This window comes from Nyctereutes procyonoides, unplaced genomic scaffold (assembly GCF_905146905.1).
Source record: "Nyctereutes procyonoides isolate TBG_1078 unplaced genomic scaffold, NYPRO_anot_genome, whole genome shotgun sequence".
NCBI lineage: Eukaryota > Metazoa > Chordata > Mammalia > Carnivora > Canidae > Nyctereutes > Nyctereutes procyonoides.
This window is the reverse complement of record NW_026575046.1, coordinates 17868001-17882163: the sequence shown is the minus strand read 5'-3', so window position 1 is coordinate 17882163 and position 14163 is coordinate 17868001. Positions and strand designations below refer to the sequence as shown.

Below are 14163 nucleotides of genomic sequence, written 5' to 3'. Positions count from 1 at the left end.
CAGCGTGTTAAAGATCCCATGGCGTATTTTGGGAACAAGAAGGAGTATTCTTCAGGTTGTTTCTTTATTATAATAATAGAGTGTTTCACCGTTGTGAGAGAAGGCAAAAACAAATTCACTTGTGTGATAGACATAGGCATTTATTGGAGGCTGTTGCATGCCAGGCACCCCGACAGCCCAGCTGAGACAAGAGGCGAGTGTACAGACATCAGTTGTCAGTGGTGTGGGCGGGGGGCTTCCGGTGGATCCTGCAGCATAGGCGGAACGGACGTGTGGAGAACATCACGAGGCACATTCCACAGAGGCAGTGGTTTGAGGGGAGTCCCTGTGGGAATGTGGGGAGCTAGAGGTAGGCAGCCTGCTGCAGTGGGGAGTAGAGAGGACTGAAGGGTTTTGTCTACCAGGCTGGCCAGGAACTTGAGGTTGGAGCACTGGGGAGTCTTCAAAGGATTTCAGGCACCAGAGCAATGTCCTCAAATCCGTTTTGACATGCTGCAGTTGATAGTGAACAGGCTCTTCAGTTGACAGGGAAGTCCTCACCGGAGTGAGGATTACCAAAGCCAAAGAAGAGGAATGTAAGAATCCTGAGAGATAAAAAGTCACAGACCAAGAAATAACTGCAGTTCTTTTGGGGAAACACTATTCTGAAGAATCCACAAAGATCTGTTCTCATAACATAGGGAAAGTTACCTTTCAGTCGTGTTCTCCCGCGTGCAGATTTAGATGCGATAATGGAATCCCTGGGCAGTTGAGCTGGCCTCTCACCTAGATTCCCACATTTTTGGTTCACGGTGCTCTTGGAGTTTCGTTGTTTTTATGGTGCCCCCAGGTCAAAAGAAATGCCTAACAGTTCTTCTTATGAAATATTTACTTCCAAACAATAAGTATTTCTGAGCTGACACTTTAGTAGTAGTTTGGAAAAATAATGCATAACAAGTTAGAAGAAAAATCCTATTTTTATTTTCTTCCTTAAAAGCCTCATGTGTGAACCTGTGGGACACTGCATAGCTTCACAAACCTTGGGAATAGGTCGGACACTGCCACCCTCATTTCCATTTCTGCATTGATTTTTGAATGGATGGTGCTTGCGTCTTGGCACAGTAACCAGTGACCCTGTCTTTGCAAGATACGAGATCATCGAGAGGAATGGAGCGTGGCCTGGTGTTGAAATTGAACTGCCCGGAGCTAAAGATTGTGATAAGGTTGAGCAGTTATTTCCTTTGAAAATTGCGAATACACTGTCACTTGCTCCTGTGCCTTGCGGTACTTCGGTGCATGGGTTGGGAACTAGAGCCCTGACTTGGTCCCGGCCTTGGGTTAGCCAGCAGCCAGCCTAGTGTGTGCTCGGTGCCTGCGCGGGGGCTTACGGGGGCCTCACGGTGGCCTCACGGTGGCCTCACCCTCACCGAGGGGCAGCATCCGCGCAGGGAACTGACAGTCTCCTGGAGGAATTACAGAATTGGGAAGTGATGCGGTGGAGCCGGGGTCAGCAAGCTTTCCGTAAGGGGCCAGGGAGCACGTGACTACCTCAGGCTTTGGCGGCCACGCGAGTGGCTGTGAAAAGCTCCTCAGTGTGAGCCCCGTAATGTGAAAACAGCCCAGGCAGCACCTAGACAAGTGGGCATGGCTGTGTCCTAGTGACACTTCGCTCTAAAGCAGGGATGGCCCCTCCAGGTCAGCATTTGTGCAGCCCCTGACGTAGAGGTGTAGTCAGTGTGCTGTGGAAGCAGGCGGAGCTGCGCTGCTGGTGTGCTGAGCAGTCCCCCCCCCCCCCCCCCCGTGGGATCCCAGAGGCCAGGATGGGCTCTTCTTCCTCCTCCCTGGGTCTCCCAGGTGAACAGAGGAAGGCGGCAGAAGGCAGCACAGAAAGGAATTCCAGGCAGGAGGAAATACGTGCAAATGTGAGGAGTCATGAAGGGGGGCTTTGCCGACACTTTTTAATCTTTTGACATAATTGTATTTTTTGTAAGATTATTTATTCATTTGCAAGTGGCAGTTTGCAAATGGTAAGGATTGGAGGGGAGGGCACAGGATTACAGTGTCATAGATCATTTTTCTCATTTCCCCCCCTTTTTTGTTTTTTTGTTTGTTTGTTTTTCTACGTCACTTTTTTGGCAGAAGGTGTATCTTTTGAGTTGTGGCGTTTCCTCTCAATTAGTAGTTTGAGTATGGAATTCAAGTGTGACACTAGTTTTCATGTGCAATTTTGGAGATGTTCTCTTTAGCTTTCAGGGCCAAGAAGTCTGATATCCCCTCTACACCCCCACCATGTTTATGGAGCATGCACCCAGGGTCTCCTCTACACCCGCAGCCTGCTTTGAAGATAGCCATGTCACGGTCACTGTCCCTGCATGAGGGCGGAGGGCTTGTTGGGCTCACACAGTGAGGCCCAGAGTCCTGGTTTCAGAGAACTGTTCCATGCTGTTCTCATTTCAGAGCCCTTGTATGGCTGCCATTCCCCAACCTGGAAGCTTTTAAGATTTTCTTTTATACACTTATTCTCAATGATGTACTTTGTTATAACTCTTTGTAAATTCACTATATGGAGAACTAGATTTTTTGCTGCTGAATATATATTGGTAATTCTTTGTGTGTCTTTGTTACTGCAGTTGTCTCTTAATCTCCCTTTGAAACCCCACTTCCTTCGAGCTTCCCTCTTCCTGAAAAAACCTTTACTGTCTCCCTGCACCGTCTAGTCTCAGTTGACTTTCCCAAACCGGCCAGATTTGTGTTTTTTCATGGGTATGTCTCACTCTCCTTAAACCCCCACACTTCACTTTACAGTACAGTGATGTCTCCCTAACTGCAAAGTTTATGTTCCTGAAAAGCCGCCTTCAAAGGCAGTGCTCCAGGAACTGAAGATTGTGTGTGTAGGGGGGGATGGAATGAGGACTGCAGTTAGAGTAAGTAGCTGCTGGTCACAGTTCTTCAATTTTTTTTTTTGTCCCCTAATAGAAAAGAGTAAAGAAGGGGACAGTAAGAATATGAAGGAGCAGTATGGATCCTGCTTACGTTCCATTCGGCCTCTCACTTGGGGCAGACCTTCTAGCATCTCCTCTCCTGTAGGTTTGGGGACCTGCGTACATGTTTATTTCATGTTGTAGTTGAAGTGGCTTTTCTCCCTCCAGTGGGCAGTTCCTTTTGTGAATCAGTGACAAGGGAAGTATCTCATTGTGATGACAGAAAAATAGGTTCTCGAGATCAAAGATTCTCTGGCTCCTCCTTACTCACGTCTTTCTGACTGAACAGGTGTTTCTCAGACCCTTCCCTCGGACCTTGGTGCTGCTGGGGACAGTCCTGCCGGCAGAATGCACTAGCCCTCTGTCATCTGTCCCTGTCCCCTCCACCTCCTTCCCCTTCTGCCCCACCAAAAAGAGAAAACAGACTAAACAAAACCTATCTGGACCACAGTTTCTGGTCCTCCTCTGCCATTACTTTCCTCTTTCACCTCTCTTTTATAAGTATCCCAGGCAGAAAGGACCAAAACCTCATGTAGACTGGAACCAGAGTTTTCAAAGCCAAGGAGAAAGCAAAGCAGTGTGCATTTGTGGGCTGTTTCATTTTCACAAGCTCTGCACATGGGGAGCCGGTGCTGACGTCCTAAGGCAGAAGTGAGGATACGACATAAATAAAACAAGCAAAACACAGATTTTTTTTTCTTTCGATTCCAACAGTTGTATAAGCTGATTTTGCTTGATCCGTTTTCTTAAAAAGGTTTGTTGACATTTTTAAATCTTTTAACACAATTGTATTTTTTTAAAAGATATTTTATTTATTTATTTATTTATTTATTTATTTATTTATTTATTTATTTATTTATTTATTTATTTATGAATGAGGCAGAGGCACAGGCAGAGGGAGAAGCAGGCTCCATGCAGGGAACCCAGTGCGGGACTCGATCCCAGGACTCCAGGATCACACCCTGGGCCAAAGGCAGGCGCTAAACTGCTCAGCCACCCAGGGATCCCCAACATAATTGTGTTGCATAGGATACAGACTGGTGGCCCTCGGGTAGGATACAGTCTGAAGACATACTTGGTTTGGCCTTTAGAATATTTAAGAACTACAAACTAGTTCCTTACATTGACGAATTTGAGTTTTTCATATAAATTCCCAGGCTTCTACCTTGGTTTAAAAAATCAGAAATCTGGCAAAAGACCTATGGCTGCACCTCTGGGCTAGGCAGGCGAGCTCCGGTTTGCACCTGCCTGTGGAGTTTGTCACCTGTTTTGCCTTCCAGGTATGTGCACTTGCAGTCTACTGCTGCAGCAAGTGACAGTGATCCTAATTTTGGAAATTAGCTCCTGCAACTCTCTAAGAATGTGTTCTCGAGGAATAAGGCATCGATGGGGGAAAAATAAATTCTGGCAATGTTTCTTTTAGAAGGGAGCAGAGACTAGTTTCATGTGTCCTTTTCCCCTTACAGTACGTTAGAAAGCTCTCCGTGTACTGCTCTGGCCTCAGGTGAGTCCATTTGAAATGTTTGCTTAAGTAGGGAAGTCAGATCTGTTACAAGCATATCATATGGCCTATGTGACTTGCTCAACATTTTTGATATAAATGTTAACAAAAGAAAGTTTTCTTTATCCTGCCTGTATTCAGTTAAGCAGGTCTGGTGACAGTGTCATTGATTCTCCTGTCCCAGCACCCCAGCCTGCCTCTCACTGGCCTGCTCGGTGGTGTCCTTGATGCTGGTGCTGACCTTGTGCTCACGTGTCTGCTCGCTCGCTGCCTGCCCACAGGAGTGGAATATTACACCGTAGCTTTGGGAAGTTTCTCATGTGGACTGGGAGCAGGGTTGGCCCTGTGCTGCAGCTCCCAAGGCCGAGGCCGGAAGGGATTAAGTGATTGGCCTCAGTCTTGCTAATTAGCAGTGGAGCCAGGATGAGAGTCTGCATCCACAGGACCTGCTCCAGGACCTCGGTGGCGGCCCTACCCCTCCTGCCACTTCATGGGACACACATCTCTTTTCCGGAACAACTGTAAACTTGTAGCAAGGGACTGTTTCATTTTAAGATGATGTTTAGCCCATCAGCGAATATGGTTTGTGATTGTTTCAGTCCTGGTTTGGTCGTGTTCGGGACTCCTTTATTCAGTTGTTATTCCTGCCCATGCTGTGGAATTCTATAACTTCAGCAGCTGGCATTTTAGACATTCCGTGAATACATTTTCGTTCTAATACATAAGCTCAGTGGCACCAGAAGTGACTAGAAAGTTATTCAGCAAAAAAAGAGTTGACCATTTTTTTAAATGTGTGCCTAGGCCTTGTGTCTGTTTTGGTTATGATTACGTAAGCTACTCGAGATTTGTCTCCTGAGTTTTTGACAGTACTCGGCAATAGCCAGGAAGAGATCTTGCCATCTCCTTTTGCTAAGGAAAGTGTTTTCTGAACTATCTTTTTGGACTCCAGTTATTTAGATGTTGGATCTTTTTTCCCCGTCAGGTCCCTGTTTGTACATCTTTTCTCACATGTTGTTTTTATCTTTGTTTTTTTTCCTGAAAGATTGCCCAATATTTTTTATCTGTCTTTTAAAATTTTTTAATATTAGCCAATACATTTCACTTGTAAGAGCGATTTTTATTTCTGATTATTGCTTTTTCATTGCATCTTCTTCTAGTTTTTATGGCTATGCCATATTCACTCTGGAATATTGTTTAGAGGCAATTTTTCTGTTTTTAGTTTTCCTCTTTTCTATATTAGCCCCATTTTCTCTGGGAGTAATTTTTATTTCCCTCCTAGGGATCCTCTCTCCTCTGAATCTCTTTTTATTGTTTTAAAAGCAGGCTTTGCTTGTATGTGTGATGATCCTTGGTTGTTTGTTCTAGTATAAAAATGAGTAACTGTTAAGTCTGACAGAGTTTTCAGTGCATTGAGAGGGCTTGTCAGCTGGCAGGCTTCATTCAGCTGGAGTGGATGGGAACATCATTATTCTGAGGAAGCCCTCAGTGTCAGATGTGGAAGTCTCTCTTCTTGGACACCTGTGTCTTTGTTAGCTGCTCTCATTTCCTGGGCAGTTCTTTTACATTCTGTAGGGAATGCCTCTGTTTTGGAAGTAGGAACATGTCAAGGTTAAGGTCCTTAGACCTCTGTTATAAACAGACTGCCTATAAACAGCCTATAAATAGTAAATCACTGCCTCCCTCTTGATGAACCCAGGGAGGATTTAAATGGTACCACCACCCCATCCATTGTTCTGCTTCCACCAAATCCTATAGCTATCTTTGCTTCCTCTCCTTATATCTCACCCAACACACTGTACTACACCACTGACTACATGTGTGGCACTCTGCTAAGTGCTTTACACATATTTACTCTTTTAATCTTTACAACTAATGGAAAATATTGTTACCATCCCCACTTTACAGATGAAGAAATTGAGGCGCAGAGAGGCTAAGACCACACAACGAGTAGCAAAGCTGTGAATCAGCCCTGGTCTATCTTTGTTTCGTTTTATTTTAGATTTTATTTAAATTCAAGTTAGTTAACATATATTGTATTACTAGTTTCTGGGGTAGAATTTAGTGACACATCAGTTGCATATAACATCCACTACTCATTATAACTAGTGCCCCCCCCTTAATGCCCATCACCCATTTATCTCCCCTGCCCACCTCCCCTCCAGCAACCCTCAGTTCTGTATCTTTAAGAGTGTCCTATAGTTTGTTTCCCTTTCTCTTTTTTTTTTTTGCTTTTTACCCCTTCCCATATGTTCATCTGTTTTGTTTCTTAAATTCTACATGTAAGTGAAATCACATGGTATATGTCTTTCTCTGCCTGCCTTATTTTGCTTAGCGTTGTACACTCTAGTTCCGTCCGTGTTTTGATGGGAACACAACCTCGCACAGCCACTCTGGAAAACAGTATGAAGGTTCCTCAAAAAGTTAAAAATAAAACTATCCTACGACCCAACAGTTGTATTACTAGGTATTTATCCAAATGATAAAAAATAATGATTCAAAGGAGCATGTGCACCCCAGTGTTTATAGCAGCAATGTCCACAATAGCCAAGATATGGAAAGAGCCCAGATATCCAGTCCATGCTCCTAAATCACCACATTGTTCTGCCTATAGTGCATTGGGAAGACCCTCCATCTCTGGAACAGATCCTGAATCTGACCATCTCTTCCACCTCTGCTCTTAGAACCCTAGTCCTCACCACTCGTGGTCTCACCTGGACTCTGGTTTCCCTACCTCTACTCTTCCCCTAGAGTCCACCCTCGATGTAACAGCTAGAGAAATCTTCCCAGAGTTGCAGATCAGATCACGGATCCCCCCTGAGTAGTTAAAATCTGAATCCTTTCCGTGGCCCAGAGCTCCTTCGTGGCCTGACCCGCCCATCTCCTCTTGGCCGCAGCTCCTCCTCCTGACATTCGAACCTAGTAAGCTTGTCCTTTCTTAGGGTCTTTGTATTTGCTGCTACTTCTCTTTCCCCAGGGCTTACCATGGCCATCTTCTCATTACGCCTTAGCTCAAGTAACACCTTCACTCACTCACTCACACTCTACGCACATTTACTTTAAAGCACATACTAAGATCTTAAATTTCTTAGTGGTTTATGTATATGTATTTCCCAACTAGATTCCAGGTTCCTTGAGGGCTGGGACTTTGTCTGGTTCAGTGTGTACCTCCAGTGCCTGGATGGGGACCTGGCATGTGGTAGGCTGTCTCTAGTCATTTGCTAAGAAGTGAGCGTCCCTGGAGCTCTTAGGCTGAAAGCACCAGCCTGCATTGCAGCCCCTCCCCCATGGCGCATCAGATTCAGTCATTGCTCACCTACATGTGTTGACACCTTTCATTTACTAGCGGTCCCTTTCCCGTTATAGTTGTTGTGGTGTTTGTTACACTTTAGGCATTCGTGTGTATTGGTCACTATTTTTGCCACATCTGCAAACCTTCTATACTATTATTTATCCTAGTTTTTCCTTTATTTAAATTTATATGAAATAGAAACTATATCACAGCATAAATGAAAAAGAAAAAAATATTACCACAAATGACTATATTAATTAAAATTAAAACTGTCATTCCAGGTAATTTAAAATTGTAAAAACTTCCGTTTCACGCACTGCTTTTTGGTAGTAGTGTGCTACTGTAGTAGTATTGTAATGGAGAGTTGAGAAATATGTGTTTGGTTATAATCTTGAACTTGAAGCCTGTCATTTGAAAATTGACCCTATAATGGATCCCTAAAGCAACAGCTGTGTTCGATTATTCACATCTCCTAAACCCAGGGCAGCTTGAGTCTAATGTCTGCAAAGTTTCTGTGGCTGTGCACAGTGGAAGAGGTGTCTTTGCAGCACTTTGAACACCATTTGAAATTCTTCTCATCTAGGACTGACTACTTTGCACGGATGATGAACATTTCCTTACGTTTGAGAAGACCACCCTGGATGGTGGATAGTAACGGACGGAGGATGACTTCACATTTCCAGTGGCTCTCATTAACATTTATTCTCCTGTATTTAATGAACCAAGTGAATAGTGAGAAAAGGGGTAAGTGCATCTGAGTCTTAGAATGAACTGATGCAATGCTGTTGCTATTTTTCACAATTACTGTTTTGATTATGAGGTGGTCTTGTATCTTTATTGAACCCTTCAGGTTTTCTGTGGTTAAAATCAATTTCTTTGTCATTTTCTTCTTTTATACACTATTCCTCTCTTTTTAAAAGGTCCCTAAAGCTAGGTCTAAATATTCTTTATCCATTAAAAAAAAAGTATAATTTACATACAATACAATTCACCCTTTTAGGATAAAACTCTGTGAGTTTTGACAAATGTGTACAGTCACATGACCACCAGCACAATGAAGACACAGAACACTCCCCATTCCAGAAAATTCCCTATGCTCCTCTATCCTCAGCTTCTCTCCTCCCTCTCTCAAGCCAACACTGGCCTAGTTTCTGTCTATAATTTTGCTTTTCTGAATGTCACGTAAATGAAATCTAAATCTCTTTCTTTAATAACATGTTGTGTTCATGTTCTTTAAATATATTACGAATGTTTATGTAGATGTTATTATCTAGCTTATTTCTTTTTTTTAGCTTATTTCTATAAAAAACATTATCATCCTTCTGCCCCTGATTTAGTTTTATATTATTTCTTTTTTTTATATTATTTCTATAATTAAACAGATCTTTTCCTCTGAGATCACTGTTTAAATAATTCTAGTTATGGTTACTGATGATTTCTAATGTGAGTGCTTCTAACATTTTTGTTTTCTGTCTCATGTAAGTAGCTTTATAATTTATTGCTATTGTAAATGTCATGCCAATGGTGTAAAAATTAAAAAAAAAACCCTTTCAGAGACATTTATAGAGAGAGTCTGAGATGGAATAACCTCTTATACACTCTAATTGCTTTATTTCCTCCCTCCTTCCCTCTCCCTCTTCCGGTTTCCTTTTGTCCTCCCTCTCATACCCCTCCTTTCTTTTCATTCTCTTTTTAGTTTTTCATTGTACAGTGCTAATGTATTCCATGACCTAGTATTCTTTTATAGTATGAATAAATACTATTGAAATTATAATCTTCTGAGTTACTTGTTACTTTTCAGTTTTTTAGGCCTACACAAAAGACATATTTTTCAGAGGCTTGTGTGAGTTCATTACTATTTAAATATGATATGCTTCATTAAAAATTTTTTTAAAGATTTTATTTATTTGAGAGAGGGAGAGAAAAAAAGAGAGACACAGTGGGAGGCAGGCAGGGGCAGGGATAGAGGGAGAAGCAGACTCCCTGCTGAGCCAGGAATCCCGACAGGCTCAATCCCAGGACCCTGGGATCATGACCTGAGCTGAAGGCAGACACTTAACCCACTGAGCCACCCAGTCATCCCTACTTCGTAAAAATTTAAAGATCGGTTGTGGGGTTTCTATAGAGGTGGCAGTCTGGTTATAGGCAGCGGGGCAGCATTGGCTGGGAGGAAGTGCTTAGAAGTAGTGTTTGTGAGCATGGGAAGCACGTAATTCTTACTTAGAGTTACTTTATTTAGCAGGGAGGAAGAGGGGCCAATGGAGCTACTGGAGATAAAATTCTTCCAGGCTCTCTCTGGGTCTCATCCTCGAACCTGCAGTCCCTCCCTCCATTTATTGTAGCGGCTAAAGGTAGGACTTTGACGGAGGCTCAGTCCCTGAGTGGTCTCATGCTTGGCCCACTTCCATTGATTTCCTCTCATTTTTTAATCCACAGCTACAAAAAAAGAAAAAAAAAAAGAAAACCAGCCCTTTCTGTGACTACAGGCTCATCCTTGCACAGAGGACCTGCATCGTGTGCAGACACATATGCTCATACTCATGATTAAAGATGGTTTGTTGTGCAATGAAATTATTAAGCATATTCTGTGTTTCTCCAGGGGCTCCTCGTGATTTGAAGTGTATAACTAACAATTTGCGAGTATGGGACTGTTCTTGGAAAGCACCCTCTGCAGCAGGCCATGGTACTGTTTATGAAATTTGCATCGAAAACAGGTAAAAGAAATACTTTGGTTGGGATCCCTGGGTGGCGCAGCGGTTTGGCGCCTGCCTTTGGCTCAGGGCGCGATCCTGGACACCCGGGATCGAATCCCATATCGGGCTCCCGGTGCATGGAGCCTGCTTCTCCCTCTGCCTATGTCTCTGCCTCTCTCTCTCTCTCTCTCTCTCTCTCTCTCTCTCTCTGACTATCATAAATAAATAAATTTAAAAAAAAAAAAAAGAAATACTTTGGTTAACTAATAGATATGACTAAAGGCCTTTAATATTAGAGCATATTTTATTCTAGAAATTTTTAAATGAAAATTTTAAATCTTCACCCTCTATTTCCTAAAAAGTCTGAATCTTCTATCAATCAAGGTGGAAACAAACCTTCTCCAAAGCTTTGATTCTTGTATTATATGAATTTTAAGTATGAAATACACTTTTACTGTGGATTCTAATCTGCTATAAAGTTTTACTGGTCCATCCCAAATCAACATCTGTCTAGATCAGTTAGGTTCAGGTTTTGACTTTGCCTAACAAGAAATGTCAGCTCTGGAGCGGGGAGTTCAAGGCTGGCATGGTCATTGATGAAAGACCCAGGTTCCTCTTTATCATGCTGCTGTGCCATCTTTAGCATGTGATGTCATGGTTCAAGAATGCTTGAGGAGTGGCTGTCATGGCTTCATTCCAGAAAGCAGTGAGGAAAAGGATGATTTTCTTTAAGGAGACCTCTAAGAGGTCCCACACAACACTTCTGCTTGCGTCTCATTGAAAGAATTTAGTCAAATGATGAAGCCTCTTTGCATAAGAGGTGGGCAAGTGCCTGGATAAACCTTGAGTTATTATTATTAAGGGAAAGGGGGAATGGACATTAGGAGGTCAGTGACAGGTTCCCTCACACCACCTTCCCCTCTCAGGTAATCTTGGAGAGGGCCACAGGCTCTGAAGCCTAGAGGTGAGGCCTTTGGACTGTCTGCAAACCAAAACATTTCTCCCCTTGCCCCCAATTCCATCAGGGCTCTGAGTGGTTCAGCGTCACCAGAGTAGTTCAGCACAGCAGCTCCAAGTCCTGTTTTGCTGATGGGTGGTCCTAATGTAAACTGACATAAGTGGGCATTCAGGTACTACTCAGGTGTTTTGTTCCCATTTGGTGTATGTTTATTGAGCGTTGGTCTAAGCTTTGTCGTGATTTGTCAACCAGGAAGAGCTTGTTTGTGTATTAGAAATAGCCCTAACATCTTATTTCCTTATTTTCTGCTGTGAAAATAAAAGATTATTTCCTCCTTGTGTTCTGTGTCCACCTTGGGTCAGCTGGCATCTCTGCCCCAAGTCTCTCCTCAGGGACCCAAGCCTAGGGGTCTCTTACCCTCCAGTGCATAAAGATAGGAAGGAGAGGCAACACAGCCTATGCTGGCTTCCAGAGCTTCCCTCCCGAAGAGATAGATGTGACTTTTGCTCACGTTTCTCTGCAAATAAAGCCAATTCGCCATGCGTTGATTCAGAGGAGCAGGAACTGTAATCCTGTTGTGAATCCAGAAGGGAAGAACCTGAAAAATTTGGTAAATAACATAAATGACTATCTCAGGCCAAAGAGAGAGGAGGTTGTTCAGAATCTCCAGGAGTTCACAAGAAACAAATCACTGTGGGTTAAGTGCTGATGGAAATTATATGTGAAGGGCTGAGGGAGCACTGACTGAGGAGTGTGGGGCTCCTGTCAGAGGTGTGATTATGGAGTGTGAATACCCAGTTTCTCAGAAAAAGGACAGAGAACATTCCAGCCTGAAAGAATATGGGTTCAATGGCATGATCTTATGAAATAGCACCATTTAGTGAATTCAGGTGGTTTTGTGTTATTGGCAGCTAAGGAGTCCTGCCCCTGTGAGGATGAGAAGCAGTGAGCCGACCTGTTAAGTCAGAGTCCAGAGTAAAGAACGTGAAGAGGCCTGTGCAGGGTTGCAGGAGACACTGCACTGCCCCTCTGCTTGAGCTCAGATTTGCATGGGAGGTTAGAAGTGTATGTGAAATACAATAAAGAGAATGTAAATGGGCTTTGTGAAGGTTCAAAGGAACCAAGGGGGAAAAAAGCGACTTTTGTGGAGGAGCTCGTGGGTGGGGAACTAGAAGAGTTTTGAAAGCAGAGCAGGTGAGAAGGTGTTCATGCTAAACCTTGGGTCAAAACAAGGAGCAGTGGACAGATCGAAGGTGTGTCTGAGGCCACAAGCAGCCAGTTTAGTTTCATTCCCATCCTCAGTATTTGTGTGGAGCGCCATCTCAGCATGAGACCTATGATGATGTAGAAGTGTAGAAGTGCAGGGTGACGGGAAGGCTGCAGGGGGGAGGTTGGTGGGAGTTTGAAGGGCATGCTAAAATCCTGAGTTTCTTGATAATAATCATCCCTCCTATCACTCGACTTTCTAGTACAGTCTGGTTATTCATCCTCCACGTTGATGCACTTACCAGTAATTAACCTCTTTTTTTCAGGGTTGTTTTTTTTTTTAAGATTTTATTTATTTATGAGAGAGAGCATAAGCAGAGGGGAGAGGCAGAGGAGAGGGAGAGGCTGAGCAGGGAGCCTGTGTGGGACTCAACCCCAGAACCCTGGGATCATGACTTGAGCTGAGGGCAGATGCTTAACTGTCTGAGCCACCAAGGCACCACCCCCCCCCAACTTTTTTTCAGTCTTAAGATGCAGCATAACATATCATGTTTTTGTATAAAAGAACAAAGCGCCTGGGTGGCTCAGTGGTTGAACCTCTCTGCCTTTGGCTCAGGTTGTGGTCCCGGGGTCATGGGATCGAGTCCCGCATCGGGCTCCTTGTAGGGAGCCTGCTTCTCCCCCTCTGCTGTGTCTCTGCCTCCTTCTCTGTGTTTCTCATGAATTAAAAAAAAAAAAAAAGTATTTTCCAGCACATTTTGTGCTAATCATATTTTTATAAAAATTGCACTGTCACTTTATCTGCTAATTAAAATTTGATTTTTTCTGTTGCAGGTCCCATTCTTGTTATCAATCAGAGAAAACAAATACTAAAATTCCAGCTCTTTTACCTGGTGATCATGAAATAACAATAAACCGTCTGTATGATTTCGGAAATCCTATAAGTAAATTCACACTGAATGAAAAGAATGTTTGTAAGTATTTGAAAAGAAACTTGATTTGAAAATAACTCAGTACAGTGCCTTTCTGTTTAGTATTGCAGTGCTTTATAATTGTCAGAAATTTACTCTTCTTTTTTTGAAATTCAGTTGTTAGACTAACACTTGGATTTTCCCAGCAACCATTGACTGTGACTTATGGAGCATAGCCAAGATGGGGAAGGAAGCAGACTGCCTTCTAGTCAAAGTAGATGTCACAGAGTTCAGGATCCTTTCCACATTTGGATGCTTTTCTTGTCACCTCTTCGCCTCATTGATTCCTGCATACCTTTCAGAACTTCTCAGGTGTCCCATGCTTTAGGAAGTAGTTTTACTCTCCTAGAGGAGACCCTATTCCTGTCTTAACATTCCCTTAGGCATGGGTGTTTTTCCTTATGGCATTTCTTACAGTTGCATTACTAATGTATTATGTGATGAGGAACTTATTATGTGTCACTTCCACAAGAAAATAGGTTCAGTAGAGCAGGGAGTTTCTTTCCTAGCCTACTGCCTTGCATGTGGCAGGCATCTTGTAGACAGATTGCATGTCTACGATCTAGGTTACAGGCTGAGTGGAGT

General features: G+C 43.2%; 1 protein-coding gene across 4 annotated transcripts in view; it reads left to right on the top strand.

Annotated features, from left to right (window-relative positions):
- The window catches only part of LIFR (LIF receptor subunit alpha), a 78795-nt gene that overhangs the window by 16093 nt on the left and 48539 nt on the right, over positions 1 to 14163 (top strand). For 2 of the 4 annotated variants that reach the window (XM_055325195.1, XM_055325194.1), the window contains exons 2-4: positions 8334 to 8494; positions 10350 to 10464; positions 13442 to 13581. In XM_055325195.1, the coding sequence (XP_055181170.1) occupies positions 8353 to 8494; positions 10350 to 10464; positions 13442 to 13581 (397 nt within the window). In that variant the 5' untranslated portion in view covers positions 8334 to 8352. Of the gene's footprint in view, positions 1 to 1082; positions 1203 to 4447; positions 4465 to 8333; positions 8495 to 10349; positions 10465 to 13441; positions 13582 to 14163 lie in introns of those variants that run through there. The other 2 variants (XM_055325193.1, XM_055325196.1) reach the window with 2 other exon arrangements.